The sequence below is a fragment of the Panthera onca genome, chromosome C2, assembly GCF_046562875.1.
Source record: "Panthera onca isolate mPanOnc1 chromosome C2, mPanOnc1 haplotype 2, whole genome shotgun sequence".
Taxonomy (NCBI): Eukaryota; Metazoa; Chordata; class Mammalia; order Carnivora; family Felidae; genus Panthera; species Panthera onca.
In genome coordinates, this window is record NC_138347.1 from 144,537,836 (window position 1) to 144,560,161 (window position 22,326).

Genomic DNA, 22,326 nt, shown 5'->3' on the forward strand with positions numbered 1-22,326 from the left:
CAGCCTTCTTCTCACTTGACAGCAAAGTTCATCCTTCTGCTAGTTCAGTCCAAAAGCCGTAGGGTCATCTTCTGCTTCTCTCACACCCAATTTTCAGTGGGTCAAGAAATTTATTTTGCTGTAACTTCAAATTATGTCCAGAATCCTACCACTTTTCACCACAATGGCTGCCACTATCCTGGTCTATACCACCATCATTTCTTGCCTAGGTTATTACTGGTAATCTTATATCTACATGCCTTTGTATAGTTTATTTTGGTCAAAACAATCAGAATGACACCAAAAACCATAAAATACCTAGGAATAAATCTAACCAAAGAGGTGAAAAATCTATACACTGAAAACTATAGAAATCTTATGAAAGAAATTAAAGAAGACACAAAAAAATGGGAAAATATCCTATGCTCCTGGAGAGGAAGAACAAATAGTGTTAAAATATCAATACTACCGAAAGCAATCTGCATTTTCAATGCAATCCCTATAAAAATAACACCAGCATTCTTCACAGAGCTAAAACAAACAATCCTAAAATGTGTATGGAACCAGAAAAGACCCCGAATAGCCAAAGCAATCTTGAAAAAGAAAACCAAAGCAGGAGGCATCACAATCCCGGACTTCAAGCTGTATTACAAAGCTGTAATCATCAAGACAGTATGGTACTGGCACAAAAACAGACACTCAGATCAATGTAACAATAGAGAACCCAGAAATGGACCCACAAACATATGGCCAACTAATCTTTGACAAAGCAGGAAAGAAAATCCAATGGAATAAAGACAGTCTCTTCAGCAAGTGGTGCTGGGAAAACTGGACAGCAACATGCAGAAAAATGAACCTGGACCACTTTCTTATACCTTACACAAAACTAAACTCAAAATGGATGAAAGACCTAAACATAAGACAGGAAGCCATCAAAATCCTCAAGGAGAAAGCAGGAAAAAGTCTTTGACCTTGGCTGAAGCAACTTGTTACTCAACAGGTCTCCAGTGGCAAGGAAAACAAAAGCAAACATGAGCTACTGGGCCCTCATCAAAATAAAAAGCTTCTGCACAATGAAGAAAACAATGAGCAAAACAAAGGCAACTGACGGAATGGGAGAAGATATTTGCAAATGACATATCAGATAAAGGATTAGTATCCAAAATCTATAAAGAACTTATCAAACTCAACACCCAAAAAACAAATAATCCAGTGAAGAAATGGGCAAAAGACATGAATAGACACTTCTCCAAAGAAGACATCCAGATGGCCAACCGACACATGAAAAAATGCTCAACATCACTCATCACCAGGGAAATACAAATCAAAACCACAATGAGATACCACCTCACACTTACATTAACAACCCAGACAACAACAGATGTTGGCAAGGATGCAGAGACAGAGGATCTCTTTTGCACTGCTGGTGGGAACCCAAGCTGGTGCAGCCACTCTGGAAAACAGTTTGGAGCTTCTTCAAAAAATTGAAAATAGAACTACCCTACAACCCAGCAATTGCACTACTAGGTATTTATCCAAGGGATACAGATATGCTGTTTCAAAGGGGCACATGCACCCCAATGTTTATAGCAGCACTATCAACAGTAGCCAAAGTATGGAAAGAGCCCACATGTCCATCGATGGATGCATGGGTAAAGAAGATGTGGTATACATACAATGGGGTATTACTCAGCAATCAAAAAGAATGAAATCTTGCCATTTGCAACTACATGGATGGAACTAGAGGGTATTATGCTAAGCAAAATTAGTCAGAAAAAGACAAATAACATATGACTTCACTCCTATGAGGATGTTAAGATACAAAACAGATGAACATCAGGGAAGGGAAGCAAAAATAATATAAAAACAGGGAGAGGGACAAAACATAAGAGACTCTTCAATATGGAGAACAAACAGAGGGTTGCTAGAGGGGTTGTGGGAGGGGGGATGTGCTAAATGAGTAAGGGGCATTAAGGAATCTATTCCTGAAATCATTGTTGCACTATATGCTAACTAATTTGGATATTAAATAAATAAATAAATAAATAAATAAATAAATAAATAAATAAATAGTATAAAAAATCAGAATGTTTTAAAACACTGAATCAAATCAAATGTTATTTTTCTGCTCAGAACTATGGAATGGGTCCCATTTTAGAATAAAAGGCAAGATCCCTGCAATGGCCTGAAAGGACCTCCATGATCTGGCCCCTGTTAATTTTGTGATCTCATTACCTGTTACTCTCCTTCTTCATTTAGCCTCAGCCACCTTGGTTTCTTCGATGCTTCTTGAATATACTTGTATCCTCCCACCTTAAGAGTATTTTTTTTTTCTCTGCTTGGAGTTCTCTTTTTTGGAATATCTACATGGTTAACTCCCTGTCCTCTTTCACGTCTTTGCTCAGATGTCACCTTTTCAATGAGAGTTACCCTACTTTTTTGCCTTAACTTTTCTTTATTACATAGAACTTGTAACCTCCTATTAACATACTGTAGGTTTTATTTATTTGTTATGCTTATTGTAGATCATCTGTTTCACTAGCTAGAATGAAGGTAAGCTTTATCTACCTTCTTCAGTGGTAGATCCCAAGGGTTTAGAATATGTCAAATCAATCAATAAACGAAGCAATCTGCAAGACAAATTGAAAAACTCAAAGTATATGTAACTGTTCACAACACTCTGTAAAATTAGATATATTCATACAAATGACATAAATGTTTGTAGATCCATACAGTAGCTGTGAAAGACTGTGAAAGAAACTGGTAATAATGGGTACCTTTGGGAGAAACAATACCAGCGATGGATATGGCGGCACATTCCAGCCTTCAGGGTGTGTACACACCACTTTAGTTGGAAAATACAGTGCATAGTTGAGCCTAATTGTGGAATTCAAAATTCTTTATAAATTATAGTCTTAATTTTTTGTTTCTTTGAAGATGTTTGATTGTACTACCACTAGATGGCACATACTTACTGATAAATTCTTAAAGAATCTCAGACACAAGTTTTTAAAAAAGCTTTTTGGTTCCCCAAACTCACCGAAGTTTACTTTAGCTATCTATAGTATTGATTTTTCTCAAGAAATTTTCTTAACATCAATTGTTTAGTGCCATATCAGCTTCTAGGCTGTTTTTCACTGATTTCTTATTTAGCACCATAACATTAGAGCTGCAGAAATATCTTAAACATGCAGATACTAAGTTAGATATTCTTAGTTTAAATTTTCTAATGTCTATTAAATTGTATCTGCCTAACTCTTTTTCTGTGAAACTAATGAATGAAATTTAAATATTCTGTGCACAAAAGTAGGTTTTTGAAAAAAAAAAGTAGGTTTTTGTTTCATTATATTCTTTGACTCCCTTTTATAAAATAAATCATTGTCTAGAACAACATGCAATTTAACAAGCACTTTCGGAATGCTTACATAATATGCGGTGAGATTAGGCAAGTGGGTACTATGGAGGATAGAAAGATGAAATATTATTTATTGCCTCTGTCTTCAGGGATTTTCATTTTATGGGTAGGGGCAGTCATGAATACAAATAACTATAATACAACTCAGAATGTAGTGAATGATTAAATGAAAATATTAAGTGTAACAGGAACAGATAGTTGATATTAATTTGGGGACTCCAAGAATAAGGTGGAGTTTGAGAAGAGCTTTAAATATATGGATAGTTTCATTCTCTAAATGAATTAAATATAGGTGTTATATAGATTTACATTTCTGTATAAGGAGTAAATTATGTATCTGAGATAAAGATATGATTATTGTATGCAAGTGGTAAATGTGGAATAATAGAATAAAAGCCTGTATTTTTTTTATGGTAAACTTCCAAAAAAGAAAATGGTGGTATGAATTTTATAATTTGTAACATTTAAAAATATTGTAAAAAGTTTTTTAGGCAGATTCTTGGATGCTTAGTTGGCTCAGTCGGTAGAGTACGTAACTCTTGATCTCAAGACTGTAAATTCAAGACCCACGTTGGGTGTGGAGATTACTTAAAGACAAAATCTTAAAAAAAACTTTTTAGTCAAGTTCTAAAATAACAATGGAAAAATTAGTGAGTCAGATAATTTTTAAAGTCATTTTTAACCTAGAGATTCTTTGACTCTGTTTTTCTCTTTAAAAATTTCTGTAAAAATAAATTACATGTAGAAAAAGTACTGAATTCAAGTAGAATAACATTGATTGAGTGCTTGCTATGCCAGAAAACTGTCATCTGTTATTTCATTTATTACTTCTGAAACTTTATGATTAGTATCCACATTTTAGAGATGAAGAAATTGGGGCAAAAGTTTAAGGAACTTGTATGAATAGGTCACTTTTCTGCCATAACTCAAAACTGGATGTGAATGGAATTAATTTTCTTACAATAAGAAACTTGGCTTTTCAGTTTATACCACTTCAGTATCACTGTTATGTTACTTAAAAGAGAATCAAATTACGCTAACAAAATATATTAATACTGACTACTTTGTTACATTGGCGGTCATAACTTTTTGTAACTTTTTAAATGTGAGAGGAATTATATTAAAATATTATCTTAGTGAATCAAGAATCTAACCCTTTGTCTTTTTTTTTTTTTTTTTTTTCCCAACGTTTTTTATTTATTTTTGGGACAGAGAGAGACAGAGCATGAATGGGGGAGGGGCAGAGAGAGAGAGGGAGACACAGAATTGGAAACAGGCTCCAGGCTCCGAGCCATCAGCCCAGAGCCTGATGCGGGGCTCGAACTCACGGACTGCGAGATCGTGACCTGGCTGAAGTCGGACACTTAACCGACTGCGCCACCCAGGCGCCCCTCCCTTTGTCTTTTAATGTACAACATTCCCACAACTTTGCTATACTCTAATAATGAAATAATAATTATATACCAAAGTCTACATAATGTATGTTACAATGCTTAAATCGGGTTAATTTCAGCTCAATAGCTAAATCACGTAGATATTAAAACAAAATTATACATTTAGAAATGAGTCATTATTTTTCTGTGTTTCTTTAGCTAGGAACATGTACGAAGAAAAAGAAATGGTATAAAAGTGCACTACAAGAAGCATACCTTCTCTATGGACATTCTCACGAGCGAAGACTGGAAGTGTGCCGCCTATCCAAACAGGGTATTTGAGTTTTTTTATTCTTTACCACCCCCAAATGAGGATTTATTCAGATGCATGCTTTCTGAAATATATTTGCACATTTAAAAAATATTCTTTTCATAGGGATAGGATATATCTTTGTCCACTGAAAAATTGGTTTTCTATGGATTAATAGTATGTATTTCACCCTCTGAAACTAAGCATACACTCTATTTAAATGCAAGGGTTTTAATTAACGCTTCTATCATCTTCTTTACTCTTAGACTATCTACGTAAGTTCTTTTATGTGTTTCAAAGTATCATATTTCACAATTAGAAGCTATGTCTTTAAAATATATTTCTAGGATGACACTTTCATTTGCATGTGCTGTTTTATTTCAGACCAAAGTATTTTTCAAAATGTTTTATTTGTGAACACATTCAAGGCAGAGATAAAAACCATCATCAACTTTTTTTTTTTAATTAGGTAAAAAAATATGGTAAGATTTCAGGTCATTTTCAAAGAAAGTTCTTTTGAATCATCAATATTATGGTGTATAGATAGCTTTTTAAATGAATTCATCATAATGATTATAGTAGGTAGGATACATTTTTAACTCTGAATGTGATTTCACATAAAAATGATGATTTTCAATAAATTTAAATATGTTTTTAAATTTTGCTGCTTAGCGATAATAACTTATCACCTTCAGTTCTAAAGATTATGGAAGGATCTGGCCTTCAGTGCTGACTGAATTTGAAAGTAAGAGTGGTATTTTTTTCCTCCCTTGGAGAAGCTTAATATATATTTTAAAAAACTTATAGGTGAAAATATTTTATTTAAGAAAAATTTAAATATTAACCCAGCTATCTAGGTTTAGATTTTAAAGGAAATAAGTAGATTTAAAAACAGTGGAAAAGAATGACAAGCACATTACTCTGGTTTACTCTGAAACTGGGAAAAGGGACATTTATTACCATGAATGTGATTTTTATTCCTTGTGCTGAAAATATAATGTCTCTGTTTATTAGCAGTAAAGGTTGAACTCACTGTATTGTCACAAATGCAATTTTATTCTTTTCATGGATTATACATTTTTCTTGTGTAACCAAAATAAACTTTGAAATATTTAGGGTTTTAGGGTTTTTTAATATAAATGCTGTAAACTAATATAGTCAGTTATTTTTTAAAATTATATTACAGCCATTTCACACTAGCAATGGATACACTCTTTCAATAAATATGGAACTGTGTCTTTGTCATTGTTGTGGGTGCTGGAGTATTAACGTCTGGGTCCTTTGGCATTCTTACTTGTCCAGAGTCTATGGAGAGGGGTTATTTCTCATTGGTTTTGTAGCAGACCATTTTTTTGCTGAAAAACTGATGATTTTTGCATGCAGAAATTGATGTAATTCAGTCTGAATGTAGAGAATCCATGCCTAGAGACTTTCATTTTGTTCATCTTATTGTTGAGTTTTAAGAGTTCTTTGTGTATTTCAGATAACAGCCCTTTGTCAGATATGTATTTTGCAAATACTTCTCTCACTCTGGATTATCTTCTGATTCTCTTGACAGTGTATTTTGCAGAGCAGAACTTTTAATTTTAATGAAGTCCAACTTACTAATTATTTCTTTTGTGGCCCTTGCTTTTGATGTTCTATCTGAAGTCATTAGCAACCTAAGTCATCTACGTTTGTAGATGGGGGGCATGAAGAGACTTGGCAGGAATTCAGTCTTTGCCATAAGAGGCTCGCTCACTTCAGACTCACTCTTTACTGTCTCCAAAAGAGACAATATAGTCCTTGCTTAGCTTCTAGGGTGAATTCTCGTACGTATCCAGCTTCTTACTTTGTTCAAAAGTGGTTTTGAGACATAAATAGCCATTATTCAGATATTTTACAAAAGGTGAGTAGTTTAGAGGCAAACAACTTATTTCATCCCAACAACTTTGAGAATTTCTTCACCCCAAAATTTATTTTTCCAACCCAGAAATAATGACTCCTAATTTCTTGGCCTGAATTCTCCCTACACTGCAGACATTGACATACTATTATGTTTGATGCAACTCTTTCAGTGTTGAAATCTGCCGGGTCAGTAAATGATATGTAAAAAATACAGACCTGCTCATACTGTAAGAGATTTCAAAGTCCTGTCCACATAATTCAGTTCCCCTGTTTTTTGTTATATTAACTATTACTCCGAGTAAGTGATTCTTTTTCTGAGTATAGAAAGATTTTTCTTATGTAGGAACATTCATTATAATTGTATTTTTAAAATGAGTAGGGTATTATCCATATAGTCTCTTTATAATTTAGCTTTAGGATTTTGTGTTATTTGTAGGATTAATATTTTCTTACATGCTTTACATCTTAGAGTGGATGTTCCTATTTCTACCTTTTTTTTCCTAGAATTGTTTTGTTTTGTTTTAAATAAACTTTATTTTTTAGAGCAGCAAAATTTCGGGTTCCCAGAAAAATTAAGCAGTAAGTACAGAGTTCCCATAATACCCTGCCCTATACCCATACAGTATCTTCACTATCAACTTCTGGCCCCAGAGAAGCATGAACCAACACTGACATATCATTATCACCCAAAATTCAGAGTTTACATTAAGGTTCACTCTTTGTGTTGTACATTCTACGGGTTTTGACGAATGTATGATGATGTGTATTCACCGTTGTAGTATCATACAGAATTGTTTCACTGGCCTAAAAATTTTGTGTTCCACATGTTCATTTCTCCCCCACTCCTACCCCTCTGCCAACACCTCACAACCACTGATCTTTTTAGGCTCCAGAACATCATATAGTTGGAGTCATCCAGTATGTAGCCTTTTCAGATTGACTTCTTTTACTTAGTAATATGTGTTTACGTTTCTCCATGTCTGTAGATTCTTTAGCACTGAAAATAGTCCATTGTTTGTATGTAATACAGTTTATATATCCGTTCACCAACGGAAGGACATCTTGGTTGTTTCTAGGTTTTGACAATTATGAATAAAGCTGCCATAAACATGCAACATAGGTTTTTTTGTGCACATAAGTTTTCAGCTCATTTGGGTAACTACCAAGGAACACAATTGCTGAATCATATGGTAAGGGTATGTTTAGTTTTATAAGAAACTGCCAAACTATCTTCCAAAGTGGCTGCATAATTTTTACATTCCTACCAGAAATGAATGACAGTTCCTGTTGCCCCACATACTTGCCAGAATTTGGTGTTGTCAGTGTTCTGGATTTTGGCCATTTTAATAGGTCTGCAGTGGTGTTTTAATTTGCAATTAAATGTCATTAGAAAATGACATACAATGATGATGAACATGCTTTCATATGCTTATTTGCCATCTATAAATCTTCTTTGCTGTGGTGTCTCTTCATTGCCTGCTTTTTAATTCAATTGTTCATCTTGTTGACTTTTAAGAGTTCTTTGTATATTTCAAATAACAGTCCTTTTGTCAGGTATGTATTTTGCAAATATTTTTTTCTCACTCTGGATTATCTTCTCATTCTCTTGACAGTGCATTTTTCAGAGCATACATTTTAATTTTAATGAAGTCCAACTTATTAATTATTTCTTTCATGGGCCTTGCCTTTGATGTTATATCTAAAGTCATCAGCATATCCTAGGTCATCTACATTTTCTCCTGTGTTACCCTCTAGGAGTTTTATGGTTTTGCATTTTTCATTTAGATGTGTGATTTTGAGTTAATTTTTATGAAAGGTGTAAGGTCTAGATCTAGATCCATTTTTGGCACATAGACATCTAGTTGTTCAACACCAGTTATTGAAAACACTTTTCTTCATTATATTGTCTTTGCTCTTTTGTAAAAGATCAGTTGACTATATTTATAGAGTTTGTTTCTGGGCGGTCTATTCTGTTCCATTGATCTATTTGTTATTCTTTTCCCAATATTACACTGTCTTGATTATTGTAGCTTTAGAGTAAGTTTTGAAGTCAGGTAGGATGAAGTCCTCTGACTGTCCTTCAATATTGTGATGGCTATTCTGTATCTTTGTCTATTCATATAAACTTTAGATTCAGTTTGTTGATATCCACAAAATAACTTGTTGGGATTTTCATTGAGATTGTACTGAATCTATAGATCAAGTTGGGAAGAACTGACATCTTGACAATATTGAGACTCCCCATCCATAAATATGAAATATATCCACATTATTTAGTTCTTTCATTTTGTTCATCAGAGTTTTGTAGTTTTCCTCATATAATCTTGTCCATCTTTTGTTAAATTTATGCCTAAGTATTTCATTTGGGGGGTGTTAGTGTAAATGGTAATGTGTTCTTAATTTCAAATCCTACTTTTTAATTGCTGGTAAATAGGAAAGTGATTGACTTTTGTGTATTAACCTTGTGCCCTACAACCTTGCAATAATCACTTATTTGTTCCAGGAGTATTTTTCTTGATTTTTTGGATTTTCTGCATAGATATTCATGTCATCTACTGAGAAAGGCAGTTTTATTATTTCTCGATCTATACTCTTCTTCCTTTTTTCCCCCTTATTGCATTAATTAGGAGTTCCAGTACAATATTGAAAAGAGTTCTGAGGCAGAAACATCTCTGACTTATTCCTAATCTTAGGGAAAAAGCTTTGAGCTTCTTACTATTGAGTATGATGTCAGCTGTAGGATTTTTATAGATTCTCCTTATCAAATTGAGGATGTTTCCCTTTATTCCTAGTTTGCTGGGAATTTTTATCATGCATGGGTATGTTGGATTTTGTTAAGTGCTTTATTTGCACAACTGATATGATCATATTTGACTTTTCTTTTTTAACCTACTGATGTCATTGATTACGTTAATTGATTTTGATTGTTGAAGCAGCCTCGTATACCTCAGATAAATCTCACTTGCTTATGGTGTATAATTCTTTTTATACATTGTTAGATTTGATTTGTAGTATGTTGAGAATTTTGCATCTATGTTCATTAGAGAAATTGGTCCGTAGTTTTCTTGTAATGTCTTTGTTTGGTTTTGTTATACTGGCCTCAGTGAATGAATTAGGAAGTATTCCCCCTGCTTCTATCTTCTGGAAGAGCTTATAGAGAATTGCTATAATTTCTTCCATAAATATTTGGTAGAAATCACCAGTGAACCCATCTGGGCTTGGTGTTTTTGTTTTGTAAGGTTATTATATTGATTCAATGTTATAAAAAGATATAGGCTTCTTAGATTGTTTATTCTTGTGTGACTTTTGACAGATTACGTCTTTTAAAGAATTGGTCCATTTCATCTAGGTATCAGATTTGTGGGCATAGAGTTATTGACAGCATTTCCTTTTATTATCCTTTTAATATCTTCACATTTGTAATGATGCCCTCTCTTTAATTTTTGATGTTAGTAATTTATGTTTTCTCTCCTTTTTTTCTAGTTAGCCTGGCTAGTGTCTTATTTTTATTGATCTTTTCAAAGAAACAGCTTTTGGTTTTATTTCCTCAATTGATTTCCTGTTTTCAATCTCATTGGTTTCTGCCCTAATTTTTATTTTTTGTGCATACTTCATATTTTAACTTGCTTTTCTTTTTCTAGTTTCCTAAGATGGAAGCTTAGTTTATTGATTTTGGGTCTTTGTTTTTTCATAATATACACATTTTAATGCTGTAAATTCCTCTCTAAATACTGCTTTTACTGCATCTTACAAATTTTCATAAACTTTATTTTCATTTTCATTTAGTCCAAAGTATTTTAAAATTTCTCTTAAGATTTGTTTTTTGACCCATATGTTATTTAGAAATGTGTTGTTTAATCTCCAAGTATTTAGAGGGTTTTATAGTTATCTTTCTGGGGTTTTTTTGTTTGTTTTGTTTTGTTTTGTTATCTAGTTTAATTCCACTGTGGTCTGAGAGCAGACTATTGTATGATATCTGTTTTCAGAAGTGAGTTAGGGAGTATTTTATGGCCCAAAACATAGTCAATCTTGGTGAATGTTCCAAGTGAGCATGAGAAGAATGTGTATTCTGCTACTGAGGTTGTAGTCTGTAGGTGTAGATTATATTCAGTTGATTGATGGTGTTGAGTTCAAAGTACAACAGTTTCCTCTTATATGCAGTTTCACTTTCTACAGTTTTAGTTATCCGTTTAGTTATCAGCTGTGGCCTAGAAGCAGGTGATCCTCCTTTGATGTTTCATCAGAAGGTCAGTAGTAGCGTAACAGTATGTCACAGTGCCTCTGTCATTCACCTCACTTCATCTCATCATGCAGGCATTTTATCTCATGTAACAAGAAGGATGAGTACATTACAATAAGAGATTTTGAGAGACCACATTCACATAATTTTTATCAGAGCATATGGTTATAATTATTCTATTGTATTAAGATCTCTTACCCTGCCTAACTTATAAATTAAACTGTATCAGGACTATGTATATATAGGAAAAAATCAGTATATATAGGTTTTATTACTACTATCCATGGTTTCAGGTGTCTACTGGGGGTCTTGGAACATACCCTCTACAGATAAAGGGGAACTACTGTATGTTCTGACTGATTTTCTGCCTTCTGGACCTGCTCATTTCTGATAAAGTCTCTAATTATCATAATGGGTCTATGTATTTTCCTTGAGTTCTATCAATTTTTGTGTTACATGCTTTGACACTGTTGTTAGCCACATTTATATTAATAATCATTATGTCTTCTTGGAGTAGTAACCACTGTATTATTAATTAATATTCTCTTTATCCCTGATAACTTTCCTTGCTCTGAAGCATTCTCTGTCTGAAATTAATATAGCTTTCTTTTAATTAGTGTTAACATGCTATATCTCTATTTTTCTACTTTTAACCTCTGTGTGTCTTTGTAGTTAAAGTGAGTTTTTTTGTAGACAGCATATAGTTGATCCACTCTAACAGTCTTTGTTTTTTAATTGGTATAATTAGACACTGAAATTTAAAATAGTTATTGATATAGTTGAATTAATAGCTACCATATGTGTTACTGTTTTCCATTTGTTTTTCTTTGCTCCTATTTTTTCTTTCACTCTTTTTCTGCCTTTTGTAGTTTAATTGAACATTTTATATAATTCTGTTTTCTTTCTTAGCATATCAATTATGCTTTCTTTTTAAGTTTCTTTAAGAAAAAAAACTTTTTAAGGAGATGGTTTTCCTAAATCGAACATATTGTTGCCGTTAATTAGTAATATTTTGAACACATTGTTTTCAGTTAAAGAATAAGAAAATTAAAAGTTTATATTTTACCTTCACTTAGTCATTCCCTGATGCTGTTCCTTTCTTTATGTAGATACAAGTTTCTACTCTACATCATTTTCCTCTCTCTTTTAACATTTCTTGTAAGGTAAATCTACTGGTAACAAATTCCCTCAATTTTTCTTTGCCTGACAAAATATATATGCCTTTATTTTTGAAGGATAATTTCACAGGGTACTGAATTCTAATTTGGTGGGTTTTTCTCTCACAACACTAATTATTTCACTCATTCTCCTCTTGTTCTCACAGGTTCTGAGGAGAATTGGATGAAATTCTATCTGCTCCTTTACAGATAAGGCACACCACCCTCCCCCAGTCTTCTTTCAATAATTTTCCTTTATCTTTGCTTACTGCTTACCTTTGGCATTTATACTGCTTGTTCTCTGAGCTTCCTGGATCATTATTCGGTATCTGACGTTAAATCAGGGGAAATTCTCAGTCATTATTGCTTCCAATATTTCTTCTGTTCCTTTCTCTTTCTTTTCTGTCTGGTATTCCCATTACACATATATTATACTTTTGTGGTTTTCCCATTGATCTTGGATATTCTGTTCTTTTGTTTTCCAATCTTTTTTCTCTTTGCTTTCAGTTTTAGAAGTTTCTATTAATATATCCTCAAGCTCACAGATTCTTTCCTCAACTGCGTCCAATCTAGTGGTAAAACCTGTCAAAGGTATTCTTCATTTCTGTTACAGCATTTTTAATCCCCAGCACCTCTTTTTTATTATGTCTTAGAATTTCCATGTCTCTACTTACAATACCCACTTGTTCTTGAATGTTGCCTACTTCTAACGCTAAAGCCCTTACTGTATTAAGCGTACTTGTTTTAAATTCACAATCTGATCATTCCAACATCTCTGACATACATGGGTCTGCTTTTGATACTTGCTCTGTCACTTCAGACTGTTTTTTGCTTTTCGTATGCTTTGTATTTTTTGTGGAAAGACAAACATGATGTACCAGGTAACAGAAACTGTGGTAGTGAGACCTTTAGCAGTGTAGTGGTAAGGCATGTGGGACTAGGGAAGGCATTCTATATTTGTTTGTTTGTTTGTTTGTTTTGAGAGAGTGCTAGTGTGAGGTGGGGGGCAGAGAGAGAGAGAGAGGGAGAGAGAGAATCCCAAGCAGGCTCTGCACTGTCAGTACAGAGCTTGACACGGAGCTCAATCTCATGAACCATTAGACCATGACCTGAGCCAAGATCAAGAGTTGAATCCTAACCAACTGAGTCACCCAGATGCTCCAAGCATTCTATAGTTCTATGATTAGGTCTTAGTCCTGGGCTTTGAACTGTACAAGTGCTTCCCATTTTTTTTCACCCCCTTACGTGGTACATAATGGATAGAGGGGATCCCGAGTTGGTATTTCCCTTCCCTTGCGTGGAAAACCATAGAATGCTTGATTTGGGTATTTCCCTCCCCCACTAATTGGTCAGGCTCAGAGAAAACCAGAATAGGTTAAGCTCTGGTAAAATAGTTTCTCTTCAAAGCAAACGGCTAAGAACTGAATGCTCTGGCATATTTCAAAATGGTTACTTTTTTCTTCCCACTGAGGAAGCGCAAAGGTGTTTTTCTCCAGTCTTTATTATGAGAGCCCGATATAGCTCCTGGAGGTAAATGCATAAAAGTGTGCCTCCCTCCTGCATGACTGGGTCCCCCAAGAATTTTTCTCTCTCAGGCTTGTTCACATTGAGGCTCCAGCAATTCATCAATTACAGTTCATGTGTTCCTACCCCAGCACTAGTTCCTGTGGAGGTTTCTGCTCCATTAAGTTGTGATTCTTTGTATTCACCTGTCTCTCCAAATTTGGGGGCCGCGGTTTGCCCTGTGACCTCATTTCTCTAAGGGATCTAAGAAGAGTTATTGATTTTCAATTTGTTCAGCTTTTTACCTGTTGTGAGGATGGAGTGTGACTTCTAAGCTCTTTACATGCCAGATCGGAAACTGGAATATCCTCTACCTTTTTAAGAACATGCTTTCAGCTGTCACCTTTAAAGAAGCATATACTAACAGATTTTCTGAGGCCATCAATGGATAAGCTTTAAAAAATATTTTTTTTAAAAAAGAAGCCACTGATTTATGTTAATATTTGTACTCCTTTCTAATACGGTTGTAAATAAAAAAAATTTAACATCTGTTATGAGTCATGAGGCATAACCACCTCTACTGATTCGGAACATTTTCATTTTCTACCTGCAGCTCCTCTTTTGCACTTTAAAACGATGATATGGATGTAGCCCAGAAGAGGAGTGAAGGCCCTTTTAATTATCCAAATCTACATTTCCTGTTAACTGCTTTTCACTCTGTGTGAGGGTCCCTACATGCAGAGATTTCTGAAGGGAGGAAATTAAACCTTTCTCACTAGGGAAAATTCAGCTCTTAGAAAGTGTTTAATGTTGCTGAAGTTGAACACGGACCTACTGTTATTAATAGGAAAATTGCTAATGATTGTAATGTTTTTCGGCATTACATCAGACTTTCCCTTTGGCAAATCCCTTTGAAAATCAGAGTGGCTGTTGTTACCCCCCGAAACACTTCTATATTGCACTGGGAGATGGTTGTGCAACGTTTCAACATAAAAAGTTCCTTGAACAACAGTTTGGATATTTCTGTTCCAAATGTGTCTCCCTACTGGAAATTTTACATAAGAATGATGTATATTTTGAGGAGAAAAATAACAAAATTGTATTCTTTTTTCACTAACTGGAAAAAAGACCAGTATATGACCAGGGTCCATTGGATCCAATTTTAGTTTTGAGTTTCTTTTATGTGCATTTTCAACTGCATGTACAGATTGATATTTCATCATGAGTTTCATTGTTATTAGAGGTCTTCAAAAGAAGAAAGAGAAAAAAAATTTTAGATACAACAAAATTTATTCTATCTTGTAATTATCATCAGGGCTCTTTTGTAAATCTGAAATGCATTATGGAATTTTACTAATCTTTGCTATTTTATCATTACTCATCAGTTTATTCCCAACTATGTTAAAAAGACTAAAACAATTATTTAAATGGTGGAATGATGGAATCACTTAACAAGATGATACAACAGTGACATGTATAATCACTAACCTATTTTTCCTAGTATTGCAAGGGTTAAGATCTCTCTGTATCTGTCTCTGTCTCTCTGTCTCTCACACACATGCACCCATACCCCAGAATGTCTTTATTAGCTAATTGTAAAAGAACATTGTTAATAATCTATTATCTACCACACATTGTTTTAGGAGTTTTATTTACATAAATTCTGTTACTTGAATCTCACAATATACCAATAAGGTAATAATTATTACTCCTGGTTTATCAATAAAGAAACTAAGGGTCTGAGAACATATATGGTGTTTTATATCTTACATTGTCTAGTATAGTCACTTACACCATGTAAATGTTCTATGTATTTTAACTCATAAGTTATATTAATTTGTTCAGGTAAAATGTGTATTTCAGATCCATGTGAGATTTTGAATAAGATACATGTACATTTATTAATTATAAAAAAAATTGAGCACCTACTGCATACAAAACTTGGCCCCTGACTTTAAGGCACGTTCTAGTCTTGTAGGGTGCTTTGACCGTATATAGAAGTAACCATAAGACAAGGAAGAAAGTTCTGTGTCCTGTCATGACTGTGGTTTTGCAACAAAGGTGGTTATTTCTCCTAGTTGGAAGAATTTTCTGTGACAGTGGATGGTCTTATACATTCATCAGTGGGGAGAAAAAGGGTATTCCAGAAGAAGGGATTATTTCAAGCACACAGCTGAACATAGGAAAGAGGACAGTTTACATGTGGCCAACTAATTATAGACATAAATATAATAACCTGCTTCTCTGGATTTGTATGCTTTATGCCAATAATTTTTACTGCAAAATTTGCTTTTAGATAGGCAGCATTTATTTACTCTCACATCCATGGATATTTATTCTCTTTGTTTGTTTTAAGTTTTCATTGTGAATTATAGTCCTACATTGATAAATTAAATTTTGGGGTATTTTTTAATGTTAAATGTAACCCTAAAACCTTATTATTAATGTCCATAATTCTCTTCATTTTTCATTACCACAATATTAAGGTTAATAAAACATATGTGTGAATAAAAATTTATGTACAACTCATTTCGTTGGAATTCTACATTGAACCCATAAAAAATACAATTTCTTAATTATTATTGCCAATAAGTTTTACTAATTCACACGCACAGTTTTACATATATCAAAATTATATCTTAACATAGTTTTCTACGTGCTATTTGTTTATCATCCTCCTTGCTGAGTGTTGCTTAAGGGTCCTGCATGGAAGCTGCAGACATAAAGATTAAACACTTGCAGTCAGGTGGGTCTTGCCCCACTGCATGGCCTCAGGCAGGGTACTTAGCCTTAACTTTCTTAGCTGGGAAATGGACTACATACTTTTTTGCAAGTTTATCATGAGGTTTAAATAAGAGATTGTCTATGTAAGGCCTTTATCCATGTCTGGCATAGAGTAGATGTGCAAGTGGAGATAGCTGGGATTTCATTCCAGGTCCTGTATACTCCAGAGCACATTAGCTGACCAGAACCTGGAATAAGATACACTGGTTGCTAACTTGGAAACATCCAGCCAACCAATTAGATTTAAGGGAGGAGGCTTGTCAAATAACTATGCGGATCCCTGATATTATTACCTTTGGATTATTTTGTTATACTCAACTTGGAGAAGTTGAGTTTAATAGCATTATGATTAAAAAATCATTGAAAACACATATCACAGCATGAGAAAGTAGAAAATTCTAACTGTATAATGTTGCATTTATTTGAACAGGAGTGTAGGCACTTTTTTTGAAACAGCCATACTTTATTATCTTACAGATAAATCCAAAGCAGATGGCAAAGTTGCTGTGGTAGCCAAGAAAAGGGTAAGATCATGTTTCATTATATAAAATATGCAGACTTCAAATTCCATTTGATTAAAGCTATTTTTAAAAGAAAATTGAATTAATATTTAAAAGCAAAATGACATATAATCAGTATTTTCTTCTAAATGTTAGTTGAGTGCATTTTTCCTTTTTTAGGTTAACACTAGAAATTTAATTTTTATGATTACTGACATCAGTGTTACAGACTTATGAGGAATTAGAATGATAGCAATATTTAAAGTTAACAAGTAAGTAATTGCTTTTATTTATATTTCACATACAGGGGTGCCTGGGTGGCTCAGTCAGTTAAGTGTCTGACTTCAGCTCAGGTCATGATCTCACAGTTTGTGGGTTTGCGCCCCACGTCAGGCTCTGTGCTGACAGCTCACAGCCTGGAGCCTGCTTTGGGTTCTGTGTCTCCCTTTCTTTCTGCTTCTCCCCCACTCATGCTCTGTCTCTCTCTGTCTTTCAAAAATAAATAAACATTAAAAAAATGTTTTTAAAAGTTGTATTTCACAAACATACTCTCCTATACTAAAATATTTTTTGTATACCATGTTATTGGAATGTGTGCAATCTCATGGAAGATTTAAATAATTAAAATTCACAGCTTAATATGGACTTTACCTTGAAGTTGAGAACAGTATCAGGCATTTGTATAAATCTAAACATAGAATCTTTGAATAAATTTTTTTTTTATTTTTTAATGTTTACTTTTGAGAGAGAGAGAGAGAGAGAGAGAGAGAGAGAGAGAGATGGAGAGAGAGAGATGGAGTGCAAGCAGAGGAGGGGCAGAGAGAGAGACGGAGACACAGAATCTGAAGTAGGCTCTAGGCTCTGAGTTGTCTGCACAGAGCCCAAGGCAGGGCTGGAACTCACGAACTGTGAGGTCATGACCTGAGCCGAAGTTGGACGCTTAACCAACTGAACCACCCTGGCACCCCTAAAGTTTGGGAAGTCAAGAGCATTTTAAAAGAATTCTAACACATCAATTTGTATGTGCAGGGAGATGTTTAACTCTACCTATTGTCAAAACTTGATTGGGATAGGATGAACCTTTGACATTCTCCTCGGATGAACCTTTGACATTCTCCTCAAGTGACAGTATTCTTAACAGGACACTACTGAAAAAAGAGAAAGAGCCAATTCTTAAAACAAATTCTTTTAGGCAAATAATATATTGGTGTCATAAAAAGAACTGTGATTGAAAGGAAAGCCTATCCCTGTAGTATTTCCTGTGTTGAATGGTGGTGTTGGTGCAGGGTGGACCCAGGAAAGGTTGAGTGTAACCTGGATGAACAGAAAAGATGTTGGACACAAACCTATAGATGAACAGGCAAGGAAGTAAGTGTTGTTTTTATATTCTGAGTATGTATATAGGTCATGGGACTTTTTAAAATCAACTCTTCTGCTTTTTGACTTGTAAAAGTAGTCTGTACTTTTCACTGGCTAAATAATGTTGCTGCACCTTTGCAGAGAGGAAGTCAATATCATAGAAGACAAGGTTGCCTTTTAAAAAAGAAAGAAGGGGTGCCTGGGTGGCTCAGTCGGTTGAGCGTCCAACTCTTGATTTTGACGCAGGACGATCTCAGTTTGTGGAATTGAGCCCTACATCGAGCTCTGTGCTGACAACACAGAGTCTACTTGGGATTCTCTCTCTCCCTTTCTCTCAGCCCCTCCCCTGCCTGCACGGGAGTGTGCGCTCTCTCTCTCTCGAAATAAATACATAAGCGTTTAAAAACAAACGAGGAAATAGGACTTGTGTGTATGTCTGAAGATTTAGACAGGAATTTTTGAGATAGGATTGTTAATGTGGGTAGAATTGTTTATTTTAGTCTCAGCTAAAGGATATTTAGAATAAAAAATGATAAGGATAATAACTAACATTTTTATATACTGTTTTATTTTTACCAGTGATTCTCAGTGAAAGCTATACTACTGTCTTTAGGACAGTGCTATTTAAAGTGTGGTCCATGGACCAGAGCTGGTCTGCAAACTATTTATTATTGGTCTGCAATGAGATAAAAGCCAAAAATGAGAGGAACCATTTAGAAACTTGTATTGTAATTCCACAGGGTCATTTTTTCTGTTGAATGTAATGATAAAATAGAACTTACATTTTATATTTGTTTTCTATTTCACTTTTTTCCTAGTAACTTGTTTCTGTTTTTAATTTTGTATAGAAGTATAGATCTTAGGCAAATTAGGGACAAAACGTCCTTTAACACAGATAATTTGAGAGACATCTCCCTATGAGATATGTTAGGAATTTGTAGAAGTGTCTTGGGTTATAGTAATTTGGGGAATACAGGGCATTTTGTTGGCCAAAGGTTAAGGAAACTAGATATCTTGCAATGCATGGAACAGAACTATTTCACAAAAACTGTCTAACATTTGGCATGATTTTTGAATGTGCTGCTAGACTCAGCAAACTACAGAGATACAATTGACCCTTGAACAACAGAGGTTTGGGGCACTGACCACTATAGTCAGAAACCCATGTATAACTTCTGACTCCCCCAAAACTTAACTACTAATAGCTATTGTCAACTGAAGGCCTTACTAAAAACGTAAATAATCGATTAATACAGATTTCTGTATGTTATATGTAATATATACTATATTCTTACAATACATTAAGCTAGAGAAAACAAAATGTTAAAATCATAAGGAAGAGAATCTACATTTACAATACTGTATTGTTAAGAAACTGCATGCAAGTGCAGGCTTTTTATGGAGTGGAATAAACACATTGTTCTTGAAATTATTGAATAATTTACTTATTTTCTATTCAACATATTGTAATGTATTTAAGTATATATTTAGCTGTAAGAATAGAAGTGCAGTTACTGAGAAATCATGGAAAACATTTATAAATCTGTAATAGGAAATTTGAGATGATTTTTAGCAGTCTTAAAATCAAACATTACTAAACACAGATACATGAAATGTATTGATCTGTTTGTATTTCAAAAAAATAAACATTTAGAAATATTTCATAGTATTGCTACCCTTTCCATTTGTAAACACTTTACAATAGTGATAAGAAATCTATCTTTAAATATTTACATATTGAGATTATTTGGGAAGAAGGCATAGCAGACATTATCATCATCATCTTACAAAGGAGATCATTTATAGTTAGAGAAGTTAAGGAATTTGCCATACACCCACAGTGCTCCTTAGATAATTTTACTTAATCTTAGTTTTTCTTAGTTCTTATTAAAGTTTAGCAAGCTAGTCCTATTAGAGTTTGAGTGTTAATTTCAACTAATATGGTAGCTTTTATTTTTTTATACATTTGGATCTATGGATATCGAAGACAGTATTTTTTTTAAAGATAGAACTGTTTTGGGGCGCCTGGGTGGCTCAGTCGGTTAAGCAACTGACTTCGGCTCAGGTCATGATCTCGCAATTCGTGGGTTGGAGCCCTGCGTCAGGCTCTGTGCTGACAGCTCAGAGCCTGGAGCCTGCTTCAGATTCTGTATCTCCTTCTCTCTCTCTGCCCCTCCCCTGCTCGTGCTCTGTCTTTTCTCTCAAAATTAAATAAATAAAAATTTAAAAAAATAACAATATGATGTATTAAGTGCCTACAAAGGCCAGGGATACACATACGTTACTTCATTTGATTCAACAACAATTATGTGAGGTAATCATTGTTGTCTATGGTTAATGAATAAAGAAAATAGGCATAGGGATGTTCACCACTGCAAAAACTACATTACAAAGATGAATGATAAAAACAAGTAAGGTAGTTTTCTGTACAGCCCCTTACCCTGGGTTGCAAGTCTTAATAGTCTATTTTCTTTATTTATATAAACAGAGGTATATATGTACATGTATAAATGCTTTGTGATTGTCTTGTTTTTACAACAATGAGATCTTATTATATATATTATTCTACAGATTTAACTACTTAAGCAGATACAGATCTGTTTTTAGCCTTCTACATAGCATACCATAACAGATATATCAGTTTTAATCAGTGAGCTCTATATTGATGAATGTTTGGGAGTTTTTCAAGTTGCTGTTGTGGTTTGATACTGCTACATGCAATGCTTTAATAAACATCTTTATGTATATATTTTAAAATACTGATGCCATTATTTTTATAGGATAAATTCCCCAAATGGGCTTGATAGATTAAAGCTAACCACAGTGTCACTTGCCTCCCTTGAATCATGAAATGACCTTGAGGAATAAGTTGTCAAAGTTAGGTGTTGGCCTGTGCTGAGTTGTAGAGGCAGTCTTTACAACCTGTTTGAACCAAGGTATAAGAATGTTCCCACCTTGAATACTGTTCCTAAGTGCCTATTAGGAAAGTGCTTCTTGGGTAAGTATGAGAGCTCTATCTGCAAGCCTCTGCCATTCCCATAGGCCCCTTCTTTTAGCTCTTCAGCCACATGTTAAGATAGAGGTGAGTAGTAAAGGTGCCCCATCTTTTCACCTGACCACTGCTCTGCCCAATGGCAGCAGTCTGAGTGAAAAAGAATTAGAGTAAGTCTCACCTACCTCTGAGTTCCGCTTGCAAAAAAAAAAAAAAAAAGAAGGGGAAGATTTGGATTTTCTCCTAAGTCCCTTCCTGCTCTAATATTCCATGAAATATTTATAACAGCTCAGTAAATACTTTCAGAATGTCAAAGGACTTGTGCAGACCAGAGTAAATATCTGGGTCGCTTGGCCCAAGAAATAAAGAAATAAAAGAATAAAAACAGTAGTGTATGGGGAAGATGGGTGGAGTAGCTGATGGTGTTGCCTGTTACAGTTCTGCGAGATGTTTGAATATAAAAAACAAAGATTCAGGAAACAGTATATTGCGGTAGAAGGAGTAGGAACTTATGAATGAACCAGATCTGCTTTCAAGGGCTAGTTCTGCTACTTAGTTGTGTGACCTTAGGCAAGTTAACATCTTTGTGCCTCATTGGATTAATCTCTGATTTGGGAACAATAAGAATTACCTTGTATGGTTGTTATAAAGATTAACATGAAAAGCAATTAAAACAGCATAGAGTTTACTACATTTTAGTAGGTACTTGTTTAATAAATGCCTAGTACTTCTCTAATTTCTTCTTAGAAATAGGAAGGATTTAAGAATATTTAAAATTTTCAGACTTATAATAACATCATAGTCTATTAGATAGTTAAGATTATGTA

At 34.2% G+C, this 22,326-nt stretch overlaps 1 protein-coding gene across 5 annotated transcripts in view; it reads left to right on the forward strand.

Annotated features, from left to right (window-relative positions):
• The window catches only part of ZCWPW2 (zinc finger CW-type and PWWP domain containing 2), a 147,885-nt gene that overhangs the window by 86,209 nt on the left and 39,350 nt on the right, over positions 1 to 22,326 (forward strand). For all 5 annotated transcript variants that reach the window (XR_014135254.1, XM_081790134.1, XM_081790136.1 and 2 more), the window contains 2 exons: positions 4,987 to 5,101; positions 17,126 to 17,172. Coding sequence is in view for 4 of the 5 variants with exons in the window: in XM_081790134.1 (XP_081646260.1) it covers positions 4,987 to 5,101; positions 17,126 to 17,172 (162 nt within the window). In the remaining variant the exon portion in view is untranslated. The remainder of the gene's footprint in view (positions 1 to 4,986; positions 5,102 to 17,125; positions 17,173 to 22,326) is intronic.